General features: G+C 42.6%; 1 protein-coding gene across 1 annotated transcript; it reads left to right on the top strand.

Moving 5' to 3' along the window:
• The first annotated feature begins 1485 nt into the window (after positions 1 to 1485).
• On the top strand, positions 1486 to 25304 carry LRRC74A (leucine rich repeat containing 74A). Its single transcript, XM_068194871.1, is given in 14 exon segments — positions 1486 to 1533; positions 1762 to 1858; positions 5017 to 5183; positions 5500 to 5607; positions 6308 to 6401; positions 7448 to 7500; positions 8193 to 8271; positions 12046 to 12227; positions 15691 to 15796; positions 15799 to 15836; positions 17016 to 17045; positions 17047 to 17120; positions 17795 to 17872; positions 24911 to 25304. Coding segments are annotated over 14 exon segments (1548 nt in total).

Raw genomic sequence — 25304 nt, 5'->3', positions numbered from 1 at the left:
CATGGGGTCTCTCTCAAAGTTTTGGAGGACACAGCCTCCTTTTATCCTAAACTCCTGGCTGCAAGTTGCCCTCTGCCTTTCCCCATTAGTTGGGAAAGGTACAGACTTCCCAAACCACCTACTACATATTGCCCTAAAGTTTAGAAGCTCAAATTATCTGGATTCTGCAAAAAAATGCAGCTTGATATTCATTAAGACATTAAGGCCCATTTCTAAGACATTAACACCCATTTCTCCTAAAATCCCCACAGCCATTCTTCCAGAACCTGATTGGTTCTTTCAGCTGGAGTTGTTAATGAAGACATTAAGACCCATTTCTCCCATTAGTAATTAGCACAATGAGTGTTCTCAGCTAGGATCTGAGATGATGTTATAATGTATATAAATAATAATCCTACCACTCTTTTTCAAATTCCTATTTTTAAACACCACGGACCATAGAAGACCAAGACATTGGACTTGTCGCAAATCCCACAGATGTCTCTGGCAAAGCACTGGACTGTGGTCTCCCATCTCCTGTTGCAGTAACCAATCCATCATTGGTTGCTAGTCGGAGAATGGAGGGTGTTCTCCAGAGGAAGGACCTGCAAAATTAGGAACTCATGACTGGGTCATTTAAAACCAGCCTGTTCTTTAAAAGGAAAGAGCTAAAAAAAGATCTTCAGACCCAACCCACATCAGAATAATCAGACTGAAATCAGAGAAGAATGTTAGCTGGTGCTACAAAAAAGCAAGCAGCTGTGGCCAAATAACCACAGTTGTTTGGCCTACACTAAAAAAATATTTACAAATTTTGGCAATAAAATCAAAGCTGACAATGGTCACCTGCTTCAGAGTCAAGCCTTCCACTGGGTTTTGTGGTATTTTGTTTTTTATCCAAATATAACCCTTCCACGGTCTCTAATGACTGGACTGTTTGAGAGGTCTATGTAGAACCTAAGGGAATAAAGCCACAAAAATTATCCTATTCTTAGGGAAATAAAAATATTTCTAAGTGAATGAATTATTTCTGCTCAACCTTTATCAGAAAGCCTCTTCTGTTACAGTTTTGGTTTTAGCACCTTAGGAAAAGCCACAAAGTCCTCGGTAAAAGAGATGTAAAATAATAAGCACTGAACTACTTTTGGCACCAACAGTAGTTGGTAGAATGAGTGAGTACTTGATTCAAGGCCCCATTAAGTGCTGACATGTTTACGAGCCACACTTTATTACTGAATATACTGGGAATTTGGGAGTAGGGAAGTCTGAATCTGTTCCAGACTAAAAAGGTGAATACATTCCTATCTTCACCTCATTTAACACTAAAGCTGCCACAGTCTGACTTTATCATGAAATTGTACAAACTGGAACATGAATTTAAGGGGACAAGAACACTTGGCAGCGGCCTGGCGTGACTCTTTGATACATCTGGGGGGAAAGGGGGCAGGTCCACAACCAAAACCATAGCTATTCTTAGTTATTGTGAACTGACTGGATCCCAGAACAATGGGGTTTCTGGCACTGAATGTCACCCTTAGGAGTCAGAAGGTGCAGGTGAGGTCACATAAGGGTGATGTTGCAGCACAGGGCAACCACAGGCTCTGCAGGGCTTTCTCACAACACCGGGACAGCCCCTGCAAACAAGACATAGGATTCTCCTGTTTATAAGCAGCATAAATCAAGAACCCAGGTCTTAAAAGTGGCACCATTCCTCCTGGAGATGTTTTGACTCCAAGCAGCTGTGCTTTTAGTGTATAGGTGTGAGAAACATACAGGATCTAGGAGGTGGCTGTGAACTCTTCATTTACAGAAGAGAAAAAGCAAATGAACATGTGACTCACTGGTGGTGACACAGAGAAAGAGTCTGAGAAGGATGCAGGTGTGGGGTTTACTTACTAGCAAACTCACTCCAGAAATTGTCAGAAATGGCCAAAGAAAAATCAGCAGCAGCTAAGAGGGTCTGTGGTTGCTGATCACCAGGCTGATCACCAGTTGGAAAGGCTTCTCTCCCGAGGGCAAGCAGCAATGAGAAGAATGGTGGCGAACAGGGATCCAGGGTACCAATGGCCAGAGATGGGAGCTGCCATCTGGGAGCAGCTTGGAAAAGCAAAATGAATCATCAGAGGACTTGACAGTACCAGCTTCCAGGACACTCCACCGAGCTGCCCCTGCTGCCCGTAAGAGATGTCAGAGCTCAGCATCTTTTGAGACCAGATCTTCTTTGAGCTCTTCATTGCCCAGAAGGACAGGCAGGACATGGGGACGGCAGGGTTTTCTGAACCTGCTGCTCTCAGGCTCTGCTTGTACACAGTATAGTCAGGTGCCAGGGCTGCTCACAGCTCTTTGGCCTGACTTCCTAGCTTAGCATAACAGTTTCTCTCAAAGTTCTAAACCTCCTTTGGCCTGTCATTTAGTCATTACATGTTAATTTCTTGTTTTCCTTTGTTGTTATATATGCAGTTATTTCTTAAATAATGCGATTACTGTAAGGCATGGACATATGTGGGACAACTCTTCTAGGCTTGTTTTTTCTATATTTAAATAGCGCATAATGCAATTTATGAAGAGCCAAAATGATTTCTGAATCTACTGCAGAAGGCTCAATCCACACACTGTGGGACTGACTAATGTACTGGGCACATGACTTGTCTCATGACTTCTTTACATGGGATTTAAGCCTATTTTTACCCTTCCTTTTTTCTTTCTCACATTAGAGTAATGCAAGTAAACCCATCATTTGACAAATAAAATCTGGCAGAACAAAAGGAGATGCAGCTGCAGAGCTGGTTGAAGTGTGGTGATGTGGGTGCCAGCTGGCCAGTCTTTTCCCCATATAGATCTGAATGAATAGCTAAACTGCTCCACATTCCACATCATTGCTAGGTGACACCCAGAAAGGGTACAAAACTACAGGTTAATAGCTTGGAGCTCTAAAGGGAAATAGAGAGTAAGGGATGAAGGCAGTAAAAGCAGTGACAGGGAAAGGAAGATTCAGGGTAGAAAAAAAAAAAGATGTATTATACTATTAGCCAGAAATTATTTTGGCAAAATAACACTTCATAATTTTTTCATGCATTTAGTTCCCTTAAAAGAGATTTTTCCAAATTTTCTTTCTCTATAATTATAAAATAAACTATGAATTGTGGGCTTTATCACTTCCAGTGAGTCTACATACACTCAGTCCCAATATACAGTGGCATTCAAATACTTTTTCTTCTGCCATGCAGGACAAGTATACTGCAAAGCATTCCCAGAGTGTGATCACAGAGTCAGCCCCTGTGCCTTGGGAATTGTCAGTCAGGTCAAGAGAGGTAGCAGCAGCTGGTATGGTTTTGGCTTGCATGTCTGTGGGGAAATGGGATGAAGATAAAAAATTGTTTTGCCCAGTAGGCTCAGAAATTGAGAAAGAGGAGAAAGGTAGCTTGTGAGGGAACATGAACCCAGTGTGGGAGAACTGTGAGTTTCCTGCACATGGCCTGAAGAACTTGAGGAGAGCTTAGCCCCAGAGTTAGCCCTTCCCCACACTGGGGGCAGCACCACATGCATGTAGTGCACAGGGAGTGCTGGGCACGAAGGAGGGTTGCAGGAGTACATCCACAGCATGTTGAAGAGGGGCTTCAGTAAGAGAAATGGAAAATCTATCACATCCAGGGAGTCACATCTCTGCCAGGCTTGCTTTGACAAACTGAATCTGCTTCATGGCAGACCAGAATGAAATGTCCAAAATGAGTGAGCCTCAGGAGTCTTTCTTGCTGGCCTCAGCAGAGGAAACGTAAGCTCCTGACACTGACCTAGGGGTTGAAATGGAATGTTTCCTGAACATCTGCACTCACTAGCCTTTCCATCCTGTCAGAGCTGTACCTACCAAGTGGTATGTATTCAAAAAGGAGACCAAGGACATGATCCTGCCAGAATTCTAACAGCTACATGTAATCTGGCTATTGATAAAGGTGGGGGGGGGAGAGGGGGGGAATGTGAATTCCTCTTTAAGAGCTCTCCCTTTGACATCAAACACCTTTATTCAACTGCTTTCTACACACTTGGGCTATTTCTTTGTTCCCCATTGTCTCCTCTAGTTGTTAATAGAGCAGCAGGAGCAGCTAGCTGAAACCAGGGATGGGACTGCATCCCTGTTGGTGCGCTCCTGATGAAACACTGTAGCACTTGTGTTCTGCACACCATGGGTTTGCCACAACCGTTCTAGTCTTTTCTGGTGGCTCTCCTCTTATTTTCTGCCAATTGAAGTCAGTCATCTGATAAAACAAGTCTTGCAATCATTTTTGTAACAGTAGGATTTATCCATGATTTATGAAGAGAACTTTCTAACTTCTTATAAATGAAAGTCAAAAAACATAATAGCACAAGAACAAAGACTATTTTGTTGAAGGCTACAGATTGAACTGGAAAATTACTTTGTTGAGATGGGAATTTATCTTGAGGTTAGACTGCTGAATGCATATAACAGCATGGAGAAATATGACCTCCAAGTATGGGGTTTGATGAAGGAATTCCAAATGACAGGTTTTTGTGGAAATATAGCCTCCAGCTGCACTGATATGTCTCACTGCAGCTGTGTCAACAACACCCAATGGCCAAGATGAAAATGCTGGGATTCTTTCTGCTGGTTGTAAGCCAGAATGTTCTGAGCTGCCCTACCTCTGCTGGCAATATCAGCTGCATGCTTAAATTAAGAAAAAAAAAAAAAGTTTTTACCTGATGTCAAAAGTTCTCAATCACACACAAAAAAAAAAAAAAAAAAAAAAAAAACAAACCCAAAAAACAGTCACATTGCAGACTGGTAAGAAGCTGCAGCAAGTCACTGGATGACAATTGGATAAAAGGAGGATACATTTACTCCTAAAAGCCTGGGATAAAGGCATGGGGAGAACCGGGGGATGATAATGCATAAGGAGTAAAACTGTGCTGTTGTTGCATAGTGTTACTTAATTTTACTAAGTAGTTTAATTTATTTAATAGAGATGGGGGGACACAATGCATCACTCATCAATATACTTTTTCTCTGTAGATCCTGAGAAGGCTTTGCTGACATTATGGGCGCAGAGGCCTTATACTTGGAAGCACGCAGGCTGATGGAAGTGGTGCCTGCCTCACACTTGATTCAAAATTTGGCTGAGCCTTACATAAATCTGAACCACCATGGTCTAGGACCTAAAGGTGTCGAAGACATTGTTAGTGCTATGGTGGTGAGTAGCCAGTAATGGTGGGGCCAGTGTTCTCAAGAACAATTGGAGTTTTAAGCTTCTCTCAGGCCTGGAAGTCATCAATGAGTACACAGTGTGGGAGAAAAAAAACATAGGACCCCTGGGCATCTCTAATGTTGCTCATCCTCTGCACATGAAAGTTTTGTGTGGCAACTGATGTCCTTTAATGGAGTTATCCCCAAAAGCAACTCATGCTCTTCCATGGGTCACAAACCCTCAGTGCTTCTAACCCCAACAGGGCCAGAGATAGGGCTGGAGGGACTCCTGTATGTCTTTGTTTATCTTTCTATCTTCCAAGTCCGACACAACCATTACACAATTAGAGTTTGAAGACAACTGCATTTTGGTAGAATGAGCTATATGCATAGGAAAGATGTTATGAAAGAATCCATCCCTTCAAGAACTGGTACCTGATCTGACATAGTTTGTAGTCAAAATTATTGCTCATCAAGTTCAATCTTCTGAAAGAAAACGAATTTTAACCAAACAACTGTTGTTCCCAGGCAAAAACATGCACATTCTGAAAGTCATAATATTTTCTGCTGCAACACTTATAAAGTACAAGCTTCTGAAAAGCAGAAGTGTACATATAGTGGCAGTCTGGTGAGTCTGCAACTGTTATCTTCATTAGCAGATGTGACTGTAATTACCATGACTAAGTCATTCCAATTTATGGTTAGCCAACAGAAAACATGTTTTGGTCAGAAAATTTCATTCTCCAATATGACATGGAGAAACTTTTCTAAATAGATTAAGGGAATAATGCTAAATGTTCACATATGAACATTTCAGTTTCAGTTTGAAACCGGGATATACAAAATGCATTTTGATAGGCCATGGGATCTGTGTTACACTGAAAGAAAAGATTCTTGGCAAAATGCCTCTTAGTTCACTGAAGACAAAGATCTATGTGAAACTAATGACTCTAGGGCTTTATTTGTGTTAGGAAGGATACACCTATAACCTACACATTAATTACTGTCTGGCTAACATTTCTCATATTGCTCATCTTACATTATTCCCTTGGTATCTTGGGCACTAAGAAGACAGTAAAACCAATACATTCTTTGGACCCATCCTTCTTATACTCCCTTCTTTTCTTCCAGAACATCTCTAATAAGCACCTAGACACATCAGGAGCTGAAGACATTGCCAGTTTGCTTTTGGATAATTTGTCCTACCTCGATGTTTTTCAGCTCTTGAGGGGTTTTATGCACACAAACACTGATGGCAGTAGAAGTGAAATAATATGTGTTTCATTCCAGTCTCTCACCCTGAAAATACAACTCAGACTATGGGCAAAATCAATCTCTCAGCTATGTCTCTGATGGGAACCCAGATTAACAGTACAAATCTAGACTTAAAGTGATTAAATATTTGACCTGCTCAATTTCCAGCATCTCTGAAAACCAGTCCCTCAAGAGGAACTTAGTTAACTTCTGGAGCATCTCCCACATCTTTGGGTAATTCCACTCCACAGAGCAAAGTACTGAGGTGACTAAATTCCCTATCGGATCTGGCTGAAGTGGAGTTAATTTTCCCCATAGCAGCCCTCATAGTTCTGTGATTTGTATTGGTAGCTAGAAAGGTGTTGATAAACACAGGAAAGTTTTGGCTCCCAAAGCATCAAGCAGTGTCTCTCCAACATCCTCCCCCCGCCCTTCATCACTTGGCTGATGGTGGGCAAGATCTTAGGAGGGAACACAGCTAGGACAGCTGATCCAACCTCACCAAAGGGATATTCCATACCCTACGACATCTCAGCAATAAAAGCTAAGAGAAAGGCAGGGGGTAAAGGGAAGAGAGGATGGGAATCTGGGGCACATTTGTTATTATAATGTTTGTCTTCTGGACCACTACGTGTATGCACCACTATACAACAACATGTGTACTAAAGCCTGACTTTCTGGGAAGTGGCTAGACATCATCTAGTGATGGGAAATACAGAATAAATCTTTTATTTTCCTTTGCTTTAGTGTGTGACCTTTTCTTTTGCCTTATTAAACTGCCTTTATCTTGATACAAAAGGGCCTTTTCTATCTTATTTTCTCCCCCATTCTGCAGAGGAGGGGAGCAACAGGCTTGGTGGGCACCTGATGTACAGCCAAGGTCAACCCCTCACAACTTCTTACAGCCAGATATGGACTGTGATGGACTGGAGGGTTTACCTAAAAGCAGATCTTTCTGCAGACCCCAGCACAGCATCAAAGGAGAGATCAGTGCATTGTTAACATACTTTTCTTCACCACAAAACAACTTTGGAGAGGAGACTGCACCATACTTTGCTGAGGCATTAATAGTGAGTTACCTGAAACCCAAGGTCATTTGCAGCCCTCACTTGGCATGATTTCACTTGGCAATGCCCACATGATTTCCTGGCATAATTCCGCTAAGTGATTAATTCAGAAATAAGAGAGACTGAGAAGATACAGTGCTGGGTGAACTGCATCAACATTTTTTCAGGACAGCTGTGTGTGTCTGGCTGAGAAACAAACCTTCAGAACCATGTAAGAGAACACAACTTCATAAAAGTTTGCAATTCTCCAGTAAATATTTTTACTGGAGAGTCTTGACTTCTCTGGACAGTTCCTGTCTCAAAGCCTCTTTATCATTTGGTGCCTTCAGAAGCTGCCCTGAAGCAAGACCTTGATCCCATACCAGAAAGAGCTTTTCGGTCAAAGGACAATGGTGAGAGTGAAACAGGGACAGGAACAGAATTGCAGGATGTGTTGCAGACCAGACATGAGCTGTATGAAAGAAGTTTGCACAACACGAAGTCCAATTGCTTTTGCTGTTTTGGGAAGATAATCACTGTGATGTTATATTCCCATATGGGGACACACAGTGCTACAATCTCTGTGCTGCTGATGTCCCATGCACTGAAGATTTCAATGTGTCTGATATCCCTCTCTTTCATCCTCATCCATCCTTGGTATGGGGTCTAGCTGCAGCTCACTGGAAGATCACATTACCTCTGTACTCTCTCTGTAGGGCAATTAGCAAGTGAAGGAGCTGAGCCTCAGCCACAAGTTCTCTGAGAAAGTAGGACAGCTCCTGGGATAGATGCTCAGTAACTTATTATTCCTGCGAAACCAGGATGTGATGGTTTAGGAACAGCACTAAAGATGTTCTGGTTTAAAGTACAGCATAAAAATTAAATGCTTTCACCTGCTCCTTTCCAATAATGGAGAAAACACTAGGAGAGATTATAAGATATAATTACATTATACTGAAAAATAGTACTAACCACAACAACATTAATAAAAGAGTATACAAAAGAGAGTATTTCATCCACCAAATAAAGACAGACACTTTGCAAAGACAGCACCAAGCACAGTTAACTTTCAAGTTGACCAGCTCAAAAAACAACAGAAAAACAGGGACAAAACAAAACCTGGTGGGACCTGACAGGATTCTGAAACCGGCTGGGGACCCTTTTCCTGGGCCTGACCTTGTGGGAGCAGGACTGGAATGCTCGGCAGTTCTGGTTGTATCTTGGGCTCTGGCTGTGGCTCCAGCTGCGGGCATTGTGGCTGCAGCTTGGAGTCCACATGGCTCAGTTGGGCTCCACTCCACTGCTCTCTCCCTTTTTTCTTTTCTTTTTTTTTTCTTTTCTCAGAGCAGCATCTCAGGTTTACTGACTCTAACCTACAGAGCCAAACCAGAAAAGCCACAGCCCAGAGAAAGGGGAAAGGGACCACTATTGGCAGAGATGGGCTAGCTCCACCAGGCTGACCCCAAAACGTGCACACCCCTGAGCCCAAGCCCAGCAAAAGATGAGGACTCTTGCAGCTCCAGCTTCCTGTTGCTGAACCCATGCCCCTGCCATGATGTGGGTGGTATGGAATTAAACACTGCTAGAAACTCTACCGCATTTCTCTACAACCATGACAAAACCACAATCTCTCCAGTGAGAGAGAAAACAGGCAGAGATTACAGGTTGAGAGAGGAACAATTTACTGGAAACAGCAATGAGATAAGAAAATTAATTGTAACAGCAACAATAAAATAAAATTATACAAAACCAGGATGATTTACATGCAAAAAACGCTCACCAACTGACTTGATGCCATACGACCCTGAAACAGGGAAAAACAGACTCTCTGCGCCCCTGCTTCCCCTGGACTGCAAGTCATGCCGACCTTCCTCTTGGAGGTAAGAGTCCTGTACTTCGAACCCTGGCAGTGACATGAGGTGGTGACAATAACAACCTAGATATGCCCATGTGGGTCCAGGCTCTGCCCCTTCATGGCTACAGCAAAAACATTAACTCTATCCTGGCCAAAGGCCAGGACATAGGAGTTCAGGCACCGGGGAGCTGGATAGTGTCAGCACAGTGAACATGCATTTCCTTCTCTAGCAAGAATGCCCCATGACCTGGTGGGTAGTACAAAAAACAGGGCATCCAGATCCAGAGCTTTCTGGCTAGCTCACAGGCTCACCCTCATCCCCACAGGTAACTCTAGCAACTATGAGTCGTGTACGGGAACACACATGCAGCATGAGAAACCACAGTAACAGAGCAGTCTGTCAGAGAGGAAGGAGCTGAAAGAGAAGTCCCTCAGGGCATATAAAGCAGAAAATTACACTCTACTAAAATCCCATAGGATTGGAGCCATTGTTTGTTTTGATTGCAAAGTTCTGGAGCTACTTCAGTTTTTCATAAGTAGCCCAAACCTAATGGTTTTAGCCATTGCACAGTAAGCAGCAAGAGACACAGACTAGAAAATAATAAAATTAAGCTACCTAATCTGTCTGTTCAGACAAAGTGAGAACCTGAGTGTGCTAGCAGTCCTTCAGAGGAAAAGCAAACACAACAATTAGTATTTCAGTAATCTCAGGTGCTGGTACTACACTGTGAAAGACTTGCATGAATATCTGAATGCCCTTCTTCCCTCAGTATGTTCCACACACCTGCTGCCATTATGGCCACAGGCATGTGGTGTGAGCATCCAGTGTTCCTTGAACATCTCAATACTGCAATTCCGTTTCATTAATGCCTTCCTTCTCCTGGGTCAGTATTTCCACTGATATGTTATCTCTTTCTAATAAAAGTCCATATCTTTAACATATGGTACAATTACAACTGAAGCGAGGGCAAGGCAATGTGCTCCTGCCTTGAAAAAGCCTGCAGGCAACACAGAGATCAGTACTAAAACTTTTGACCTTCCTAGTCCGGAAAAATGCCTCTCCAAAATTCATGGTTTTACATCTCTTCTCTCCTTCAGCTCTCTTGAAGCAGGAGCAGCAGAGATTCTGCAGAATCTGTTTCTTTCTGTTTTGTTTCTAAAAGGAATATTTTTAAGTCAGCTAAATTCACCATCTGCCTCCATCCAACCTTCCATACATGGAAAATTTGGATGAGAAATTCTCTCTGAGAATGCAAAGCAAGTGTTGGCAGCAAGTCCTATCCCTCCTGGTGTCACAGCAGACACAAATAAATTCACACATACCCTGCTCTAAGTAGAACTTACACCTTGAGGTGTGTGATGCATGTGAATTGGCATTGGCACTCGTACAGCTGGGCACAGCTATCATATGAAGCTGAATTCCTCTCCTCTGCTAATCAGACATAAGTAGAGTGAGTCTTGATATTTTAGATGTGACAAGGAGAATCCAGCCATTTTTCACAAAAAACAGGCAGTGTCTATTAATATAAGAAATCCTCCCTCTCTCTACCTTTCCCCTTCACAATGTAAATTATTTGCTAAAAATTTATTCAAGCACAGGATAAACTGTCTTTGCCACAACAGGGCAATGCCACAACACTACCTAAAATAGAGGAGTATTACCAAGCCCTAGCAAAAGCCAAAACTGTCTTCTAGAAAGACAGGGGTCAATAATCCCTGAAAAGGCAAAACTGAATAACCAGCTAAGATTCCTCCAGAGGTGAGAATTGAGAGTTAACACACCTTCTCAATCCAAGATCAGACTCTAGGAATTCAGCTCAGAAAAACCAGCTTGCTTACAGAATGCTTACAAGCTGCATTCTCAGCTAGATCTAACATCAGCATCATGAGAGCCTGCAAATGATACTATGGTGGTTGAGAGGCGTCTTTAAAGCTGTTAATGTAGGCCTGTCTCTGGACACCCCTGTCTTTGTAAATCACTGCAACCGCACCAGTCTTTGGGCCTGCTGTTTCAGATTATGTAAATAAATGTGTCTGTGTGCCTTGCTCTTAACCTGGCTTGAGGTAAAGTCACTAGCTCACCCAGAGGCATTCCTCTCTCTCTCTCTGTAGCCATTCAAATTGTCTTAGGAGCTGATAGCACAAAGGACCTAAACAAGAACATGTCTTCTCCTGGCCAACGTTAACAAAAAAACTTTTCTTTCTAATCATGGGAATGGGGACTGCACATGAGGTCCAAGGTGAGGGAGAGATGATGTTCATGCACTGGGAGAGGCACATGGCAGTGCCAACCCTGTAATGCCAGATAGCCAGACCTTGTAGCAGGCAGACAACCAGCCTGAGCTCTGATCTGCTGGGCTGCCAAGAGGAGCCAAGCGAATGGGAAATGTCCCAAGGGGCACAACCCCATCCACAGGGGCCCTGCTAGCAAGTACACATTCAAAGGCCCATTGCCTCTGCCTCTCCCCATCAAGTGACCGAATATGATGCACATCACATCCTTCTGCATGACAGATGGATATATGGACTTGATATATGGGATTTCACACTAGGATATGAGAGAAACTGAGAAGGTAACTCCCCTTGATTTGGAAGCTTGCAGACTTTTGTGGGACAGAGACAAGATACGATGAGATAACAGACAAACCCATCGAAAGGGACCACAGTTTTTCCATGTGCCTGCTGAAGAATGGGAAGAAAGGGTCATCCTTGAGGTTACAGCATGCCTTCTGCTAGACATGACATCCTCATTCTCACCATGTCTGGATCTATGTCTCTTCTTTTACAGATGGCCAGTAATCCCCTGACCACAGAAGATGACAAGGCACTAGTCACAACCATCAGAAAGAGCAGATCTCCCTCCAAATTCAAGACTCCAGGACCAGACACTATGCATTTTTAGGAAGTGGGTGGATCACAGAACTGCCCTTTTCCGAGACTGTTTTGCCACTTTCTGTTTGTTTCATTTATGCACAGTCATTAATAAAAAAAGGTTAGTATTTGACAACTCTTCCAGGAGCCATTCAGAATCTGGCTTTGGTCTAGCTCTGGAGAGGTGCTTGTAGTTTCAGCATATTTCACTCACTTCCATTTCTAACACCAGAACTAGAACAAGGAGTGAATTACCACTGGAGGACAAATTCTATTCATCCCCTGAGCTGTCTTTCTCCAAGGTAGCCTAAAATGCTAGATACTGTGAAGTACTTTGATACTCGATCAGTATGTCTGAGGAATAGAAGATAAATGCTTCAAGGCATTGAAAGCAAAGCAGTCCTATTAAAAAAAATCAAATCAAACATTAAAAGGCTGGTAGGAAGGAAAAAGAAACCAAACAGACCAAATCTTAGTATACTCTGTAGCAAGGTGGGAGCATGACACATATTGTTGTAACTTCATGTGCTGCCTCTATTTCTTCGAAAATAGGAGACCGAGAAATGCTCCTAAGTTCCTGAGTGAGAGCAGGGGGTGTACTGCAGACCAACATGGGGTAGACACCTGGGTATATTAGTCCAGTCCTGGCCTTCCCATCCATCTACTGGTTCTTCATGGGAGTAGTTACAGAAGGTGTCAGGGCCTCAGGGCCCTCCATCCACATTTGGGAGCACCATGATTAAAGGAAAGAGAGTTTTCACAAAATTAGATTTGGGACTTGGAACATAACTATTATGTTCACACTTGAAACAAACTAAAAATAAAGTTGATGGGCAGTTTTGGACACTCATGTAATGGGTTGTATCTAAGTTACATTTGCATGTGTTTCTTTGTTACTATGTTAATGAAAGAAACTAAAAATAAGCAAATAAATAATATTCATCCATAGCCTTTCCTGAGAGTATCAAGTGCTTTCAGCAGAGATAATCTGAAGAACAGGCATTCCTCTAGGGTAAAGATTTTTTCCTGCATAAAGATCAAAGATAATTATTTTCCAAGTCTGCAAGGAATCAGGCCTCATTCTGCAAAGGAAAACGAAAACAGGCTGTATGGGTGTAAAGGACAGCATTACAAAAAACATGGTCCTGCTAGTTTTATTACTATTAACCTAAACAATTAATAAAATTGGAAAGAATAATAAATTTTAGCTAAATTCTGAGAAATTAAAAGAGATTATTGAAATGCATTTATTTAAAAGCAAACACTCCAGAAACTTTGAGGCAAGGAGTTAATCTTCAACCTAAATCTCACTATGAATCTGCTTTTTAGGGTTAACAGTTGTTGTCTTCAGCTCACCCTTGCAAAAATCTAAATTACCTGGCATTTCACAAGAGAAATAGTCAATGGCATAAATTTACAATGACATTTCGGTATCCCAATTAAATGCTTGTAGGTAAATATATAATGTCTGACAGATTTCATTCCACCTGTGATGTAGGGGGGATACTGTAGGGGGGAAGTCTTACATTTCAATTCTGAGTAATTGTAAATATACCGTGCCAAAGACCTTGCATTGTCTTAAATCTTTGAGAAATTAGTAATGGTGTTAATCCTTTACAGGAAACTTAAGGAAAGACATAAACAAAAGCCTTTTCTGCCCCTTTTCTCAGCGATGCATGCTTATCTTGACTTCCAAAGAATGAATAATTAGTGTGTCTACAGGAGGAATTTGGAATAAAGATATCTAGAAACCTTTGCATGGGTTTGACACTAGCAATGGTGAAGCAATAGAAAGGCACATTTTTAACAACAGTTTATTCCTTCTGACAAGATTTCTAAGCATGACTGTTCCCTACATTCTTTTTATAATCTACTCTTTATAGGGTACCATCTTGCAGATATTGACAATCAGACATTTTCAGAAATCATGAATCAAAGTAGCTGGCACATGCTCATTTCAGCATCACAGTACTCTGGAAACTACTGTTGCCATTCAACTGCCTGCATGTTGTTTTTCTGGACTGGACTGACTGTGTCAAACATGCAGAAATGCCCAAGCTGGCTCCCTCCAGGTGCTGCCCAACCCCAGCACTGTTTGTTAGGCCAGACATGGTGCTTTGGCTATGCTGCTCCTGAGGCTGCACTGGCAATCCACCAGCTTTGGCATGGGTTTAAACCAGGTTGGCAACCCTAGGGAGAGCTAGCAGCCTTAAAGGCAGCTCGAGCTTTCCTGTGCTGCATTCCCAGGAGTTGGTCACTCTGCTGCTGTCCATAGTGCAAGGATGTCTGAGTGGCTTCTTCAGAGAGCCACTCCACCTCCCTCAAACCCTTGGTGCTGAATGAAAGCTAATAAACGCAGCTGAACCCAGACTGGTTTAAGACTGAGTTTGAGTGGTAACAGTCAAGAGCTCATTGCACAGTGGATGATAAGCTTGTAGACGGATCTGCAGAACAGTGGGTCTTAAGTTTCCAAAAAGAAGCTGTAAGAATGCATTGGCAAAGCATAAATAAACTTTAGGGGAAAATACAGTACTTGAACCTTTCACAATGACAGAAACAAAAGCTTTCATAAATTTCCCGAGCTGCCTTGAAACTTTCAGCAATTAAGTATATAACTAACATAATACATGAACAATTTTCCTGTCATCATGGGTACGAACAAAATCATAGTCATGTCTTTAAGAGATCAATCAATGCAAGGTAAAATTTAGAGGAATAATTTACAGTGGCATCAATAATATTTGCATTGACAGGTTACTTTCTAAAATTCCAAAACCCTGAATCAGGACACTGTGCTACTGCCTATTCAGTATATGTTAAAACACAAAACTTACAACATGAGCTCTGAAATGCTGAGCTGTCACTACCCTGTTTGAAATTATTAGGAAAAAACAAATGTTAGGCCTTTTTCTGCTGACTGGAACTTCTTAAGATTACACAATGAAGCAGAGCTTTCCCAAAAGTTCTGGTCATCTGGAGACATCTGGCCCCTTCCCAGAGAGGATCATCTTTCCTGTGGGCTATAAAGCTCCATTGCTGGAGATATTAATCCTTTAATGTCTTGGGTGATTCTGATTTTTATTTTTCAGAACTCTATGGCACATTGTAGCCATAGAGTTCAACTTGGCACTCTGTGTCTCAATAGAATAGAGAGGAGACCCATCTAGGACTGTCTCACGGATGAACATGAATCACTTGGATGGACAAAAATAAGAGGTCTTTGGTAAAGACATTTACTAAAGAACACCTACCTTGCACTAAGCTAATTTCTACACAAACTAGTAGATCTTTTTCTATCTCAGACTTGGAAAAAGAGAAAGATAAACATTTATTTAAGGTTGGTCTCCAGGTGTTTCCTGAAAGTGAAGAGCAGAGATAGCAGAAGGCACCATCCCTAGGAGAGAATGGCTAATGTATTTATGAACACAAGATAGGCTTTGTTGTTCTCTGGGTATCCACACTGACTGTACTTTCCTTGCCCTATGTAGCACAATGAGTTGATCAATGAAACTTTCATCAAGTTGCAGGATTTGGTGTGTCAAATGCATCCTGAACTAGATGTCACCTACAGTAAGGTCAAATGCTGTATCACCAAGATCCCAAACAGCATCCAAATCTCATGGAAGTGATTCAGGCAAGATACTGAATTGTGTCCTTAGCTCCCTGTGCACAGTACACATGCTGCAGACACTTGGAGGGATGGATGTTCAAAGGGGTAAGTTTTCTTTCAAGTGAGAAATTCAGACAAGTTCCTTCAGAAAAGTAAATACACAAAGAGAATCACAATGTTCACACATCTCAGTACACACAGACTGACTAAGCAAAGCCTTTGATCTTCTGGAGAAGTTATTACCTCGGAATCTTAGAGCACTGAGGGGGGAAAAAAAGGAATGTTAATAGATACTTGCTGTGTAAAACAAATCAATTGATTTCAGGTATGATCCATATGAGTGTCCATCCTCATCACAAGCCCATCCCAGTAGCTGACTTTCATAAAATACTTCTCTGACAGTTTTGCTGTAGCATCAAAATTACTGTGCTTCACAAAAGTAGGATATGGCATTACAAGGACACGGTATTTACTAGCTGAAACAGACATTGCTCAGCTTTTCAAGCCTGCAGTTTCCACGGAGAGCAGCAGATGGTGCTGTTCTCCTTTCTGGAAGCCAACGCAAGCAATTGAGGCTTACTGAGCTAAATAATACTTTTGCACTACCAGCTTCACTGTGTTTCTTAACTGCTGTGCAGATTTTCAGCTAATTGGGTGAGAATTAGTTGTGGATAAGGTTTCAGATGAACTTAAGCAAAAGCTTGGAGTGTTAGCTCACATCAAACAATGCTGCTGTGCTTCACAGCTAGTGACACTTGCACTACCATGCTTTGCAGTTTTTAATAGCCATTATGGTATTCAGGTATCCTCATTCAAACAGAATCAGAATTCAGAGAAGAGTAACTAAAGTGATCAAAGATCTGGGGGACAGAACTGTCTTGATTAGACAGCCTAGCCAAGCAGTGGCTGCTGGGATGAGAACCAAATAAGCATACGCAATTATAAGGAAAAAAAAGCCAGGTTTACTACTGAGTCTTGTTTCAAGGTAGGGGGAGAAGGAGATATAACTGAGAAGAACGGAATTAACCTGAACAAAAGGTCTTTGTTCTGACAAAAGTCTGACTGCACAAGGAGTTGAGAACTCATATCTCTCAGTGATGGGCTGAATAAAAGCAGGGTGATGGAAGAATAAGAGGAGAGCTGGAGGCAGGTATCAGTGGCTGTTTCATGGTCATGCCCGTGTTTTATCTCTGCTTCCAACAGAACTCTTTGAAAGAGCACAACCTACAACTCTGAGAACTTCTTTGGGCATATTGATAAGGATGGAAACATAAAGATTCCTCTGGCAGCATTCTGGAAAGCCATGATGCAAGTGTGCCTCTGAAAGTATGGCCAGAATGCTCTTCTGGTAGGGTGCTGCTCTAGGGAAACCTCTCTACTGCAGCACAGCCACCAGCCAGCTTTGCTGGTGACATCATGATGCTTCTGGGTCCCTTCCAACTCAGACAATTCTGTGATTGTTAAGGCTAAAAGGCAAAATTCACTCATAGCAAATGTTGAGCCTAGCATGAGACCAACAGGAATGCCATGACACCCAATAAATACTGTAGAAAGCATCAATGATAATGGACCAACTTTAGAATATCACAGACAGCCACTGTTTGTATATGATATACAGGATATTGATAGATTCTTATGTCTTACTGCTACGGGAAAGTGAAAAATAGGCATCTAAACCCTCGACTGTACAATGGAGTAGACAGTTGTCTTCCTGCCAAAACCACTGTGGTGCTTGGGATCAGTAGCAATGGTCAGCCAGACATGATGTTCTTTTGCAAAAACAATAAAAATAACAATAAAGATTTTTTTAAAAGGCTTAAATTGCCTCCCCGCCACCATTCTGGATTTTTTCTGTCTCTCTTCCTCCATGAACAAGGCCCTCTGCTCACCTATTAGAAGATAGCCAGGCCCCATTCTGATATGGAGGATTTTTCTGCTTAAAATTAGCCAGATTCCTAGCACTTCCCCTCTTACCAAAAAAGCATCCCACTGAACTGAGTCCAAATTGGTGAATGAGTGCAAAATCTAGACTGGAATCAGACAGCAGTTGTGGATTACAGGTGAATGACTCCTGGTTTGTCTTTCTTTCTTTAATTCAGCTTGACACCAAATAAACATAACCTTATTCATCTTAGGATGTGAAGGGACACATGTTTTTGGCCAGTCTATTACTTATGTAAATAAAAGGTAAACGAAAAAACACCTTCTATGCTTAGAAGTTCTGTTGAATCAAACTACAAGTCTTAATTTCCAATATGATAAACTTGCCATGAGAATTTTGCAGGAATCTCAGAGCTGAATGGCATTTTCATTCATCCTAAACCTAAGATGAGAAGCATCAGCTCAACACTATCCCCCCTGCAGCCAAAATAAGATTTGCAAAGACAGCATATCTGTGCTGTCAGAACTTTTCCTCCATCCTCAGGGACTCTTGTTTTTTTTTCCTTCTCTCTGATTCCTCTTCTTAGGAGGCCTGGAAAATCTGCCTTCACACTACAGAATTTTTCATTCTCTTGAAAGTGCCTCTTCCTTAGTGCCTGTAGCAATCATGTCTAAGTTCTGAGAGCCTGAGCATTCAGCAGCAAACTCCTAAGAGGTTCTCAGTTGCTGCAGGCTGAACCGCTTGTCATTGGACCCAAAAGTCCCCCTAGATTTTCAGTCAGTTCTAACATGTGACTCATCAGTTGAAAGCCCTGTAATCATGCCCCGATATTCCCATCCCTCAGCACATACTAATGAGTTTAAATATATGCTGTAGTCTAGTTTTAAAGCTAGAAGCAATGGGTCAGTTTTGCTTTTATCCTCCTAATGATTTCAAAGAGAAGCAAATTAATTTGTTGGGTCCAGTCTTTATTCCTTCACAAATAGCAGTACCATACTAAAAGCATCCATGCTCAGATGTTAGATGTGCTTTAGCCTGGTTAATCTTGAGTCAGAGGGATTCCCAAGTACTTCAGGCACAACTTACAGAACTGTGGTTTAGCAGTAAGCAGATAAAACTGTTGAAACCCAGAGGCCAAAAAATACTTCATCTGGTGTCCTTAACGTGGCAGAGTTGATATAAGGAGGAAAATAAATATGGATATATACCCCTTATCTAGCTTCTTGATGCATTTTAGCACTGTAGCATGTGTGAAATTGTAATATTCACCTTGCAGAGAAGAGTCAGAAGAGTTGGGATCTTTGCTGTCCTTACTGTTCCTACCTCAAGCTGTTTCCTCGAGATCCTCTCAGCAGCTTTAAGATATCTGAGAGAGAAAGTTCACTTTACTAGATTAATACTGGTTCACTTCCTTTCAATCAGTCACTTAAAAGACCAGGATACAGCACAGAAGCCTGTGGAAGGGGAAAAAGAGGAGGAAGGGAGGGAAGAGACATAAAAATGAAGCAAGGAAGCAGGTCAGACAATGCAAGACTGTATGAGAGCCACTGAAAGAAAGCTCAGAGTGGCTCTGGGCTTGGGGAGGCCCAACACTGGGGATCTATGATAGTCTGAGTTATTGAATGTAAACATGAAGCTGATGTTCCATTACACAGCAGGTTCCTATACAGTTTGGTCTTTTTGCATTAAGGGAGTATTGGTCCTTTGAACCTGGTTACCAAATGTGTCTTGCTCTGTGCGCTGACAGTGATGAACTTACTTACAAAGATGAAGGCAAAAAGTGGGAATTGGGAAATGAAAACACTCATATATTGTTATTATCTCCTTTTGAGGTAAAGCACATGGACAAACACTGAGGTAAGGGCTGTCAGTCATCCCCTGCCACCTTAGCAAATCTGACATAGGGACCTTTGGAAGAGAAAAAAATAAATTCATGAGAAATTACAGCTCATGTTGCTTAAAAAGTTATGGGTGATATAAATTTTCTTTAATATCTCCGTGGGAAAAAATATGCTAGAATGATGGGAGACATAACAGATTGGCTTAGACACCATACTTTTTTTTAAATCAACAATAAAAAAATACATTTTGCAGTTCTTAAGAAGAAATTAAAGCCTTGCATATATTAATATTTATTAAAAAATAGAATCTAGAAAATGTTAATATGCACAGGAAATACATTTTGCCAAGGGACCAAATGCCAACATAGACTTTACAACAAAAATCTTGACGAACTGGGAAATGTTGGCCACTTTGGAAAGATCAGCTTTCAGTGGAAAGGAAAGAAGCTAGTTGCAATCTGATAAGTCTCTCTTTTCCAATGGAATTCCCATGTAGAAAAAAATCTTTGAAATATCTTGAAATCTTTGATAGAGTTTAGGTGGCTCCAGTGCCTAATCAGAGGTCACGATGTCTGTTGGCATGATGGCATTGGTAATATCTGCTCAGTAGTCACCTTCAGAAGGCTTTAGCTCATTACTCCAGCAGATCTGTGTTCTCTGATGCCTGTGACTTTTCCAGAATTGCCTTGCAATTGCAGTCAGTGCCACCTTCACCTATGGAATATGTGGGGGGTTGAGATGAAGAATCAGAGCAGCATTTGAAATGTTGGCCAGTTTGCACATGCAGGGGGGTTTTCTCTTCTTTTCCTAGTCATTCCTGAAAAGTCATTAGTGTTTCTTGACTACTGCTAAACACTGAGGTACATTTTCATAGAAGCTGTTGTGGTTAGGGTTGGTATGGACCCCAGCCAGAAATCAAGCCCCAAGCAGCAACTTGCTCTCTGCCCCACTAGCACAGTCAGGGAGAGAACTGGAAGGGTAAAAAGCTAGAAAGCTTGAGGGTTGAAATAAAGATAATTTAATGAGGAAAACAAATGCCACACATGTAAGCAAAGCAAAACAAGGAATCGATTCCTTGCTGCCCATGGCAGGCAGGTGCTCAGCAGTCTCCAGGAGAGCAGGGGCCCATCACACATAATGGTGACTTGGGAAGACAAACACCATCACTCCAAACATCCCTCCCCTCCTCCTGCTTCCCCCACTTTCTGTACTGAGCATGATGTCACATGGTGTGGAATATCCCTTCCATCAGCTGGTGTCATCTGTCCCGGCTGAGTCTCCTCCCAACTTCCTCACCAGTTTAGCAGTACCGAAAGCAGAAAAGGCCTCGGCTCTGTGTAAGCCCTGCCCAGCAATAACAAAAACAACTCCCTGTTATCAACCCTGCGTTCAGCACAAATCCAAAACACAGCCACTTGAAAGAAATTAACTCTACTCCACGCTTAAGCAACACAGGAACCTACACCAACACAGGACGCGTCACTGGGGCTCGGGGAGGGCGGGAGCGGCCGGCGCCGTGCCGGGGCTACCGAGCCCCCAGCCCCGCAGGCCCCGGGCACACGGCGGGACGCGCCCCGGGCTGTGCAGTGCCCGCGCCGGCCGCCAGGTGTCAGCACAGCCCCGCCCGCCGGGGCCCGGCACAGCGCGGCGCGGAGGCGTCGCCTGAGCCTGTTCTCATGGAATCATGGAATGGCCTGGCTTGGAAAGGAGCTGAAACGTCATCTACTTCCAATCCCCCGTCACCGACAGGCACATCTTCCACTAGATCAGATTGCTTAGAGCTGCATTCCACCTGGCCTTAAACACTTCCATGGATGGGGCATGCACAACTGCTCTGGGCAACCTATTCCAGTGTCTCACCACCCTCACAGCAAAATTTTTAGTAATATCTAATCTGAACCTATTCTCTCTCAGTTTGACATCATTCCCCCTTGTCCTGTCACTACATAATCTTACAAAATGTCTCTCTCCAGCTTTCCAGTAGATTCCCTTCAGGTAATGGAAGGCTACAATTGGGTCACTCTAATGCCTTCTCCTTTCCAAGCTGAGCAGTCCCAATTATTTTAGCCTTTCCTCAAAGGAAAGGTGCTCCGTCCCTCTAATTAACTTGGTGGCCTTCGTTTGGACTCACTCCAACAGGTCCACGTCCTTCCTGTTCTGTAGAACCCAGAACTGGATGCCGGTGGGGTCTCACCAGAGCTGTTCTTGCCACAGCTACTTCATTGCTGCTTTGCTGTGAGGAACTACCAGCAGGAATATCATCTGAACTGTTGTACCATGTTCCTCCAGCACCCTGCTCCACAGGCTGGTGTGTCAGCAGTGGCTGTGGCACATTTTGTGCTGGACTCAGTGGGCCTGTGGTTGAGGGACTGAAGATACCTGACAACTGTTCCATACCAGTGTGACAACTCTGCCACTGCTTGTTGGCCCACATGTGATATCTCACTGCTGCAGGACAGTCTTAGTATCTCTTGGACCCACTGAAGTTACTGCAGCTGATCCACAGACCTGAGTGTAGATACTCTACATTTCTGGGACTGTTGTTTAAAACAGGTCATGTCCTAGGATGTTCTTCAGTGGCTCCAAGTCTGTTGACCAACTGTTCACCATTCCCTAGCTATGCCAGTGAAAAATATCTGTGCCTCTCTCTCCCCCTCAGTGTCAAGAAATCCTTTTTTAATCTTTTTTTTTCAGCCTAAGAGGCATAAAATGAAATACCAATATATGCAGACTCAGAATTAAGGCCAGAGAGTTGTGAACATCTAATGATTTTATATTTGCACCAAAAAAAAAAAAAAGGTTTTTTGTTTCTTTCTTGCATGACACACAATTATTGTTACATAACAGATAACCAGATTAGCAGCATCCCAGATTTTCCTTTGAAATGAGCCTCCTGGCTTATCAGCTGGCAGATGATCTAAGGTCAGTTTAGCTGGATCGGGAGTGAGAAGTTTTTCACGTGCTTCCATAGTGGAAAACAAGGAGGAGAGAACAATGGGATCTCAGGGTACCTGATGTCAGAGAGTAAAGGTCCTGCTTCACTGTCCTTACAGCACTGTTTGTTGTATAGGAAAAGGGTGCACTTTGGAGTAGAGGAGTAGCACATACATCCTGTTCAATATCTTTGGTGTTTTCTTCCCACAGTGTCTTGGGCTTGCATGTGTTACACATGCATCTTTATTTTATGGAAATGCTGTTGTGTATTAGTCACGCATTACTATTCTACTTAGGTTTGCACACAATCAGACGCCCAACTAAACTGATTTGTTCAATTATCACACTTAAATTTCTAGACTAGCTGCAGCCATCAAAAATCTTTTGTAAGAAAACAACATAAACAAATAGAGATGGGAACTGGCCTGCGGTAGGTGTCACTTTTATTTATCTGAGTGTCCACTTAAACTCCAGAGCAACAACAATGTGGCAGCTAGATTGTACCTTTATACCAGAAAAACCTGCAGGGAGATTGGATGGCTTCTTTAAGCTGAAGAGTTTGAGACCACATTTTCATTCCAGAAAGGTTTGATAAATAAAAATTATTTATTTGGCCAAACACAAAATTAAAAGAGACTGAACCTCTGGGAAGGAACTAGACGCAACCTTCTGTCCTACTATGTGGCCTGATGCAACTAAAATTGAGAGTGAAGATTTTGGTCACATGCAAGCAGTGTGGTAGAGGGATGTAGTTGCAGTTTGTATTGTGCCGATCTCTGAGTAGTCTCAGATCAATAAAGCTTTTTTAAGCTTGGTGGCAGCATTTGTCCCCTTGCTGGGAATTCAGGGATAAATTCTGGTAAGACACTGAGCAGGGGCAGTCGGGGAGTGGAACATGAATTGCTCTGCTGATCCTGCACCTGTGAAATGGCACAGAAGGAAATGGTTTGGCTAGCATAAATTAAGGCAGCTCTGAGACTCATCTAACATACCTCAGGAATTCAGCCTGCCAGCACAAAATTAGACAGTGTAAAAAGCTGGCTAAACACTACATATCTCCCATAGCTTCTGAGAATGACACAGCCAAGTGACATTGTCAGAGGTCTTCAATATTAGAAAGAAAATAGCACTGTTTAAGTAATATGTTTTTAAAACACAACATGCACACCAGGGTATTCAATGTGTTAGCTAGTTTAGATGAACCTTTGGATGTCTTGCAGGGAAAACAATCTTTTTGTAATTAATCCCATCCAGCAGAACAGATCCAATTCAGACTAATTTCCTAGGCAGCACCACAATGCTTAGGACAACATCACTAATTAGAATCTTTGGAAATCTCAGAGTAAGTATAAAGACTAATCTTTTATGACAAACTATCCCAGCTTGTTCACAGTGAAGATCTTTGATCTGTCTAACTGAACTGGCCTATGGGTTTTTGGCTTTTAGTTGCAAAGGAGAAAACTCTCAGGCTGCTGAAGCGGGTACACTGATCCTAATCTTCCTCTTTTAAAATTAGATCAATAGTTCTTTGTTCCAGTAGCCTCCCATCCACACAGGGAGTGTTCAGTGTGTATCAGTGGACATGCACCCTATGCAAAAGGGTGTCTTGCAGCCATACATGAAATCAAGCATCATAGGACTGGGAGTATGTCATGTACAAGGTACTGGTTAGTGCAACTAAGATGCTTCAGGCCCCTCACCTGAATCTGTTACAGAAAAGTTACAGAATCTGAAGAGATGATGGGGTGAAAATTTGCAAGGACAAAATTTAATTTTTTCAGCATGAAGCAGCAGATTCAAGATAATTGACTAGTGCTAATGGTTTTTACAAGACACTGGTAAAGGTCAAGATCATAATAGACATTTCAGCTCCTGAAGATTTATGTTACAGTTTTTCTTCTTAAGAGGGTGAGTCCTTATCTGTCAACAATACTGATGCTCTTCCATAGTTTCTTAATCCAGAAAGCCCAACCAAAAATATTTCATTATGAATTTGGCCCAACAGAAAATTCAATCAAGTCATAGTTCATGTCTTTGTCACCCTCTTTCTTGTAGGCTGATGAGATGGCAGCCAGACACATGCTACAGACCTGACAGATTGCTCTGGTAGCCCTCTCTCTTCCAGACATTTCATGAAGACCTTAGTTACCTCGCTGACATGCAATTAGCTGTGCAACTCTCAAGGGACAAATATGCCAGCTTTCACAGCCTTATGGTTAGGGGCTACATGATCACGTTACAGGAGGACAAGAAAATAATGTTCTGCCATGTAACCTTATTCACAGGATCCCCCTTTTAGGAAACTGAGTATGTGCATTCCATGGTAGTCTGTGTTTCCATCTGGGGACAGGATAAAGTGATCATTTAATGGAGAAGGTCTTCAGGATATGATCCTCCATAAGGGACTGAGACTGGATCTAACCATGATCTTCCCCTACAAGGGAAGATCAAGCCATTTCAACCATCCTCTTTGCCAGTGGTTTCTCCCCACCCCATCTTTTTGTGGATCTGCAGCGGGAGCCAGGTACGCGGGGTACGGTCGCCGAGAACTCAAGCAGCGAGCGCAGTTCGAGTCGAGGGCGCTGCAGAGCGCTGAGCGCCGCGACCGGCCCTGCCTCGAGTCACCGCGGGGGCGCGGACGTGTCCATGCACAGGCTGCTGTGGGCAAGTGTCCGCGCCAGGCAGCAGCAGGAAACTTGCTTCTCCGCCCTAGAGCTGCACCTTTGCCTGCTTTTCCCCCCTCCCCAGCGAGCAGAGGGCGCTCCGCCCTCAGAAGTGGGACCTCGGCACATTCCTGGGATGCAGCTAAACCACACGCACACATGCACACCCTAG

This window comes from Anomalospiza imberbis, chromosome 6, assembly GCF_031753505.1.
Source record: "Anomalospiza imberbis isolate Cuckoo-Finch-1a 21T00152 chromosome 6, ASM3175350v1, whole genome shotgun sequence".
In the NCBI taxonomy this organism is placed as follows: Eukaryota; Metazoa; Chordata; class Aves; order Passeriformes; family Viduidae; genus Anomalospiza; species Anomalospiza imberbis.
This window is presented reverse-complemented; position numbering and strand designations above follow the sequence as displayed.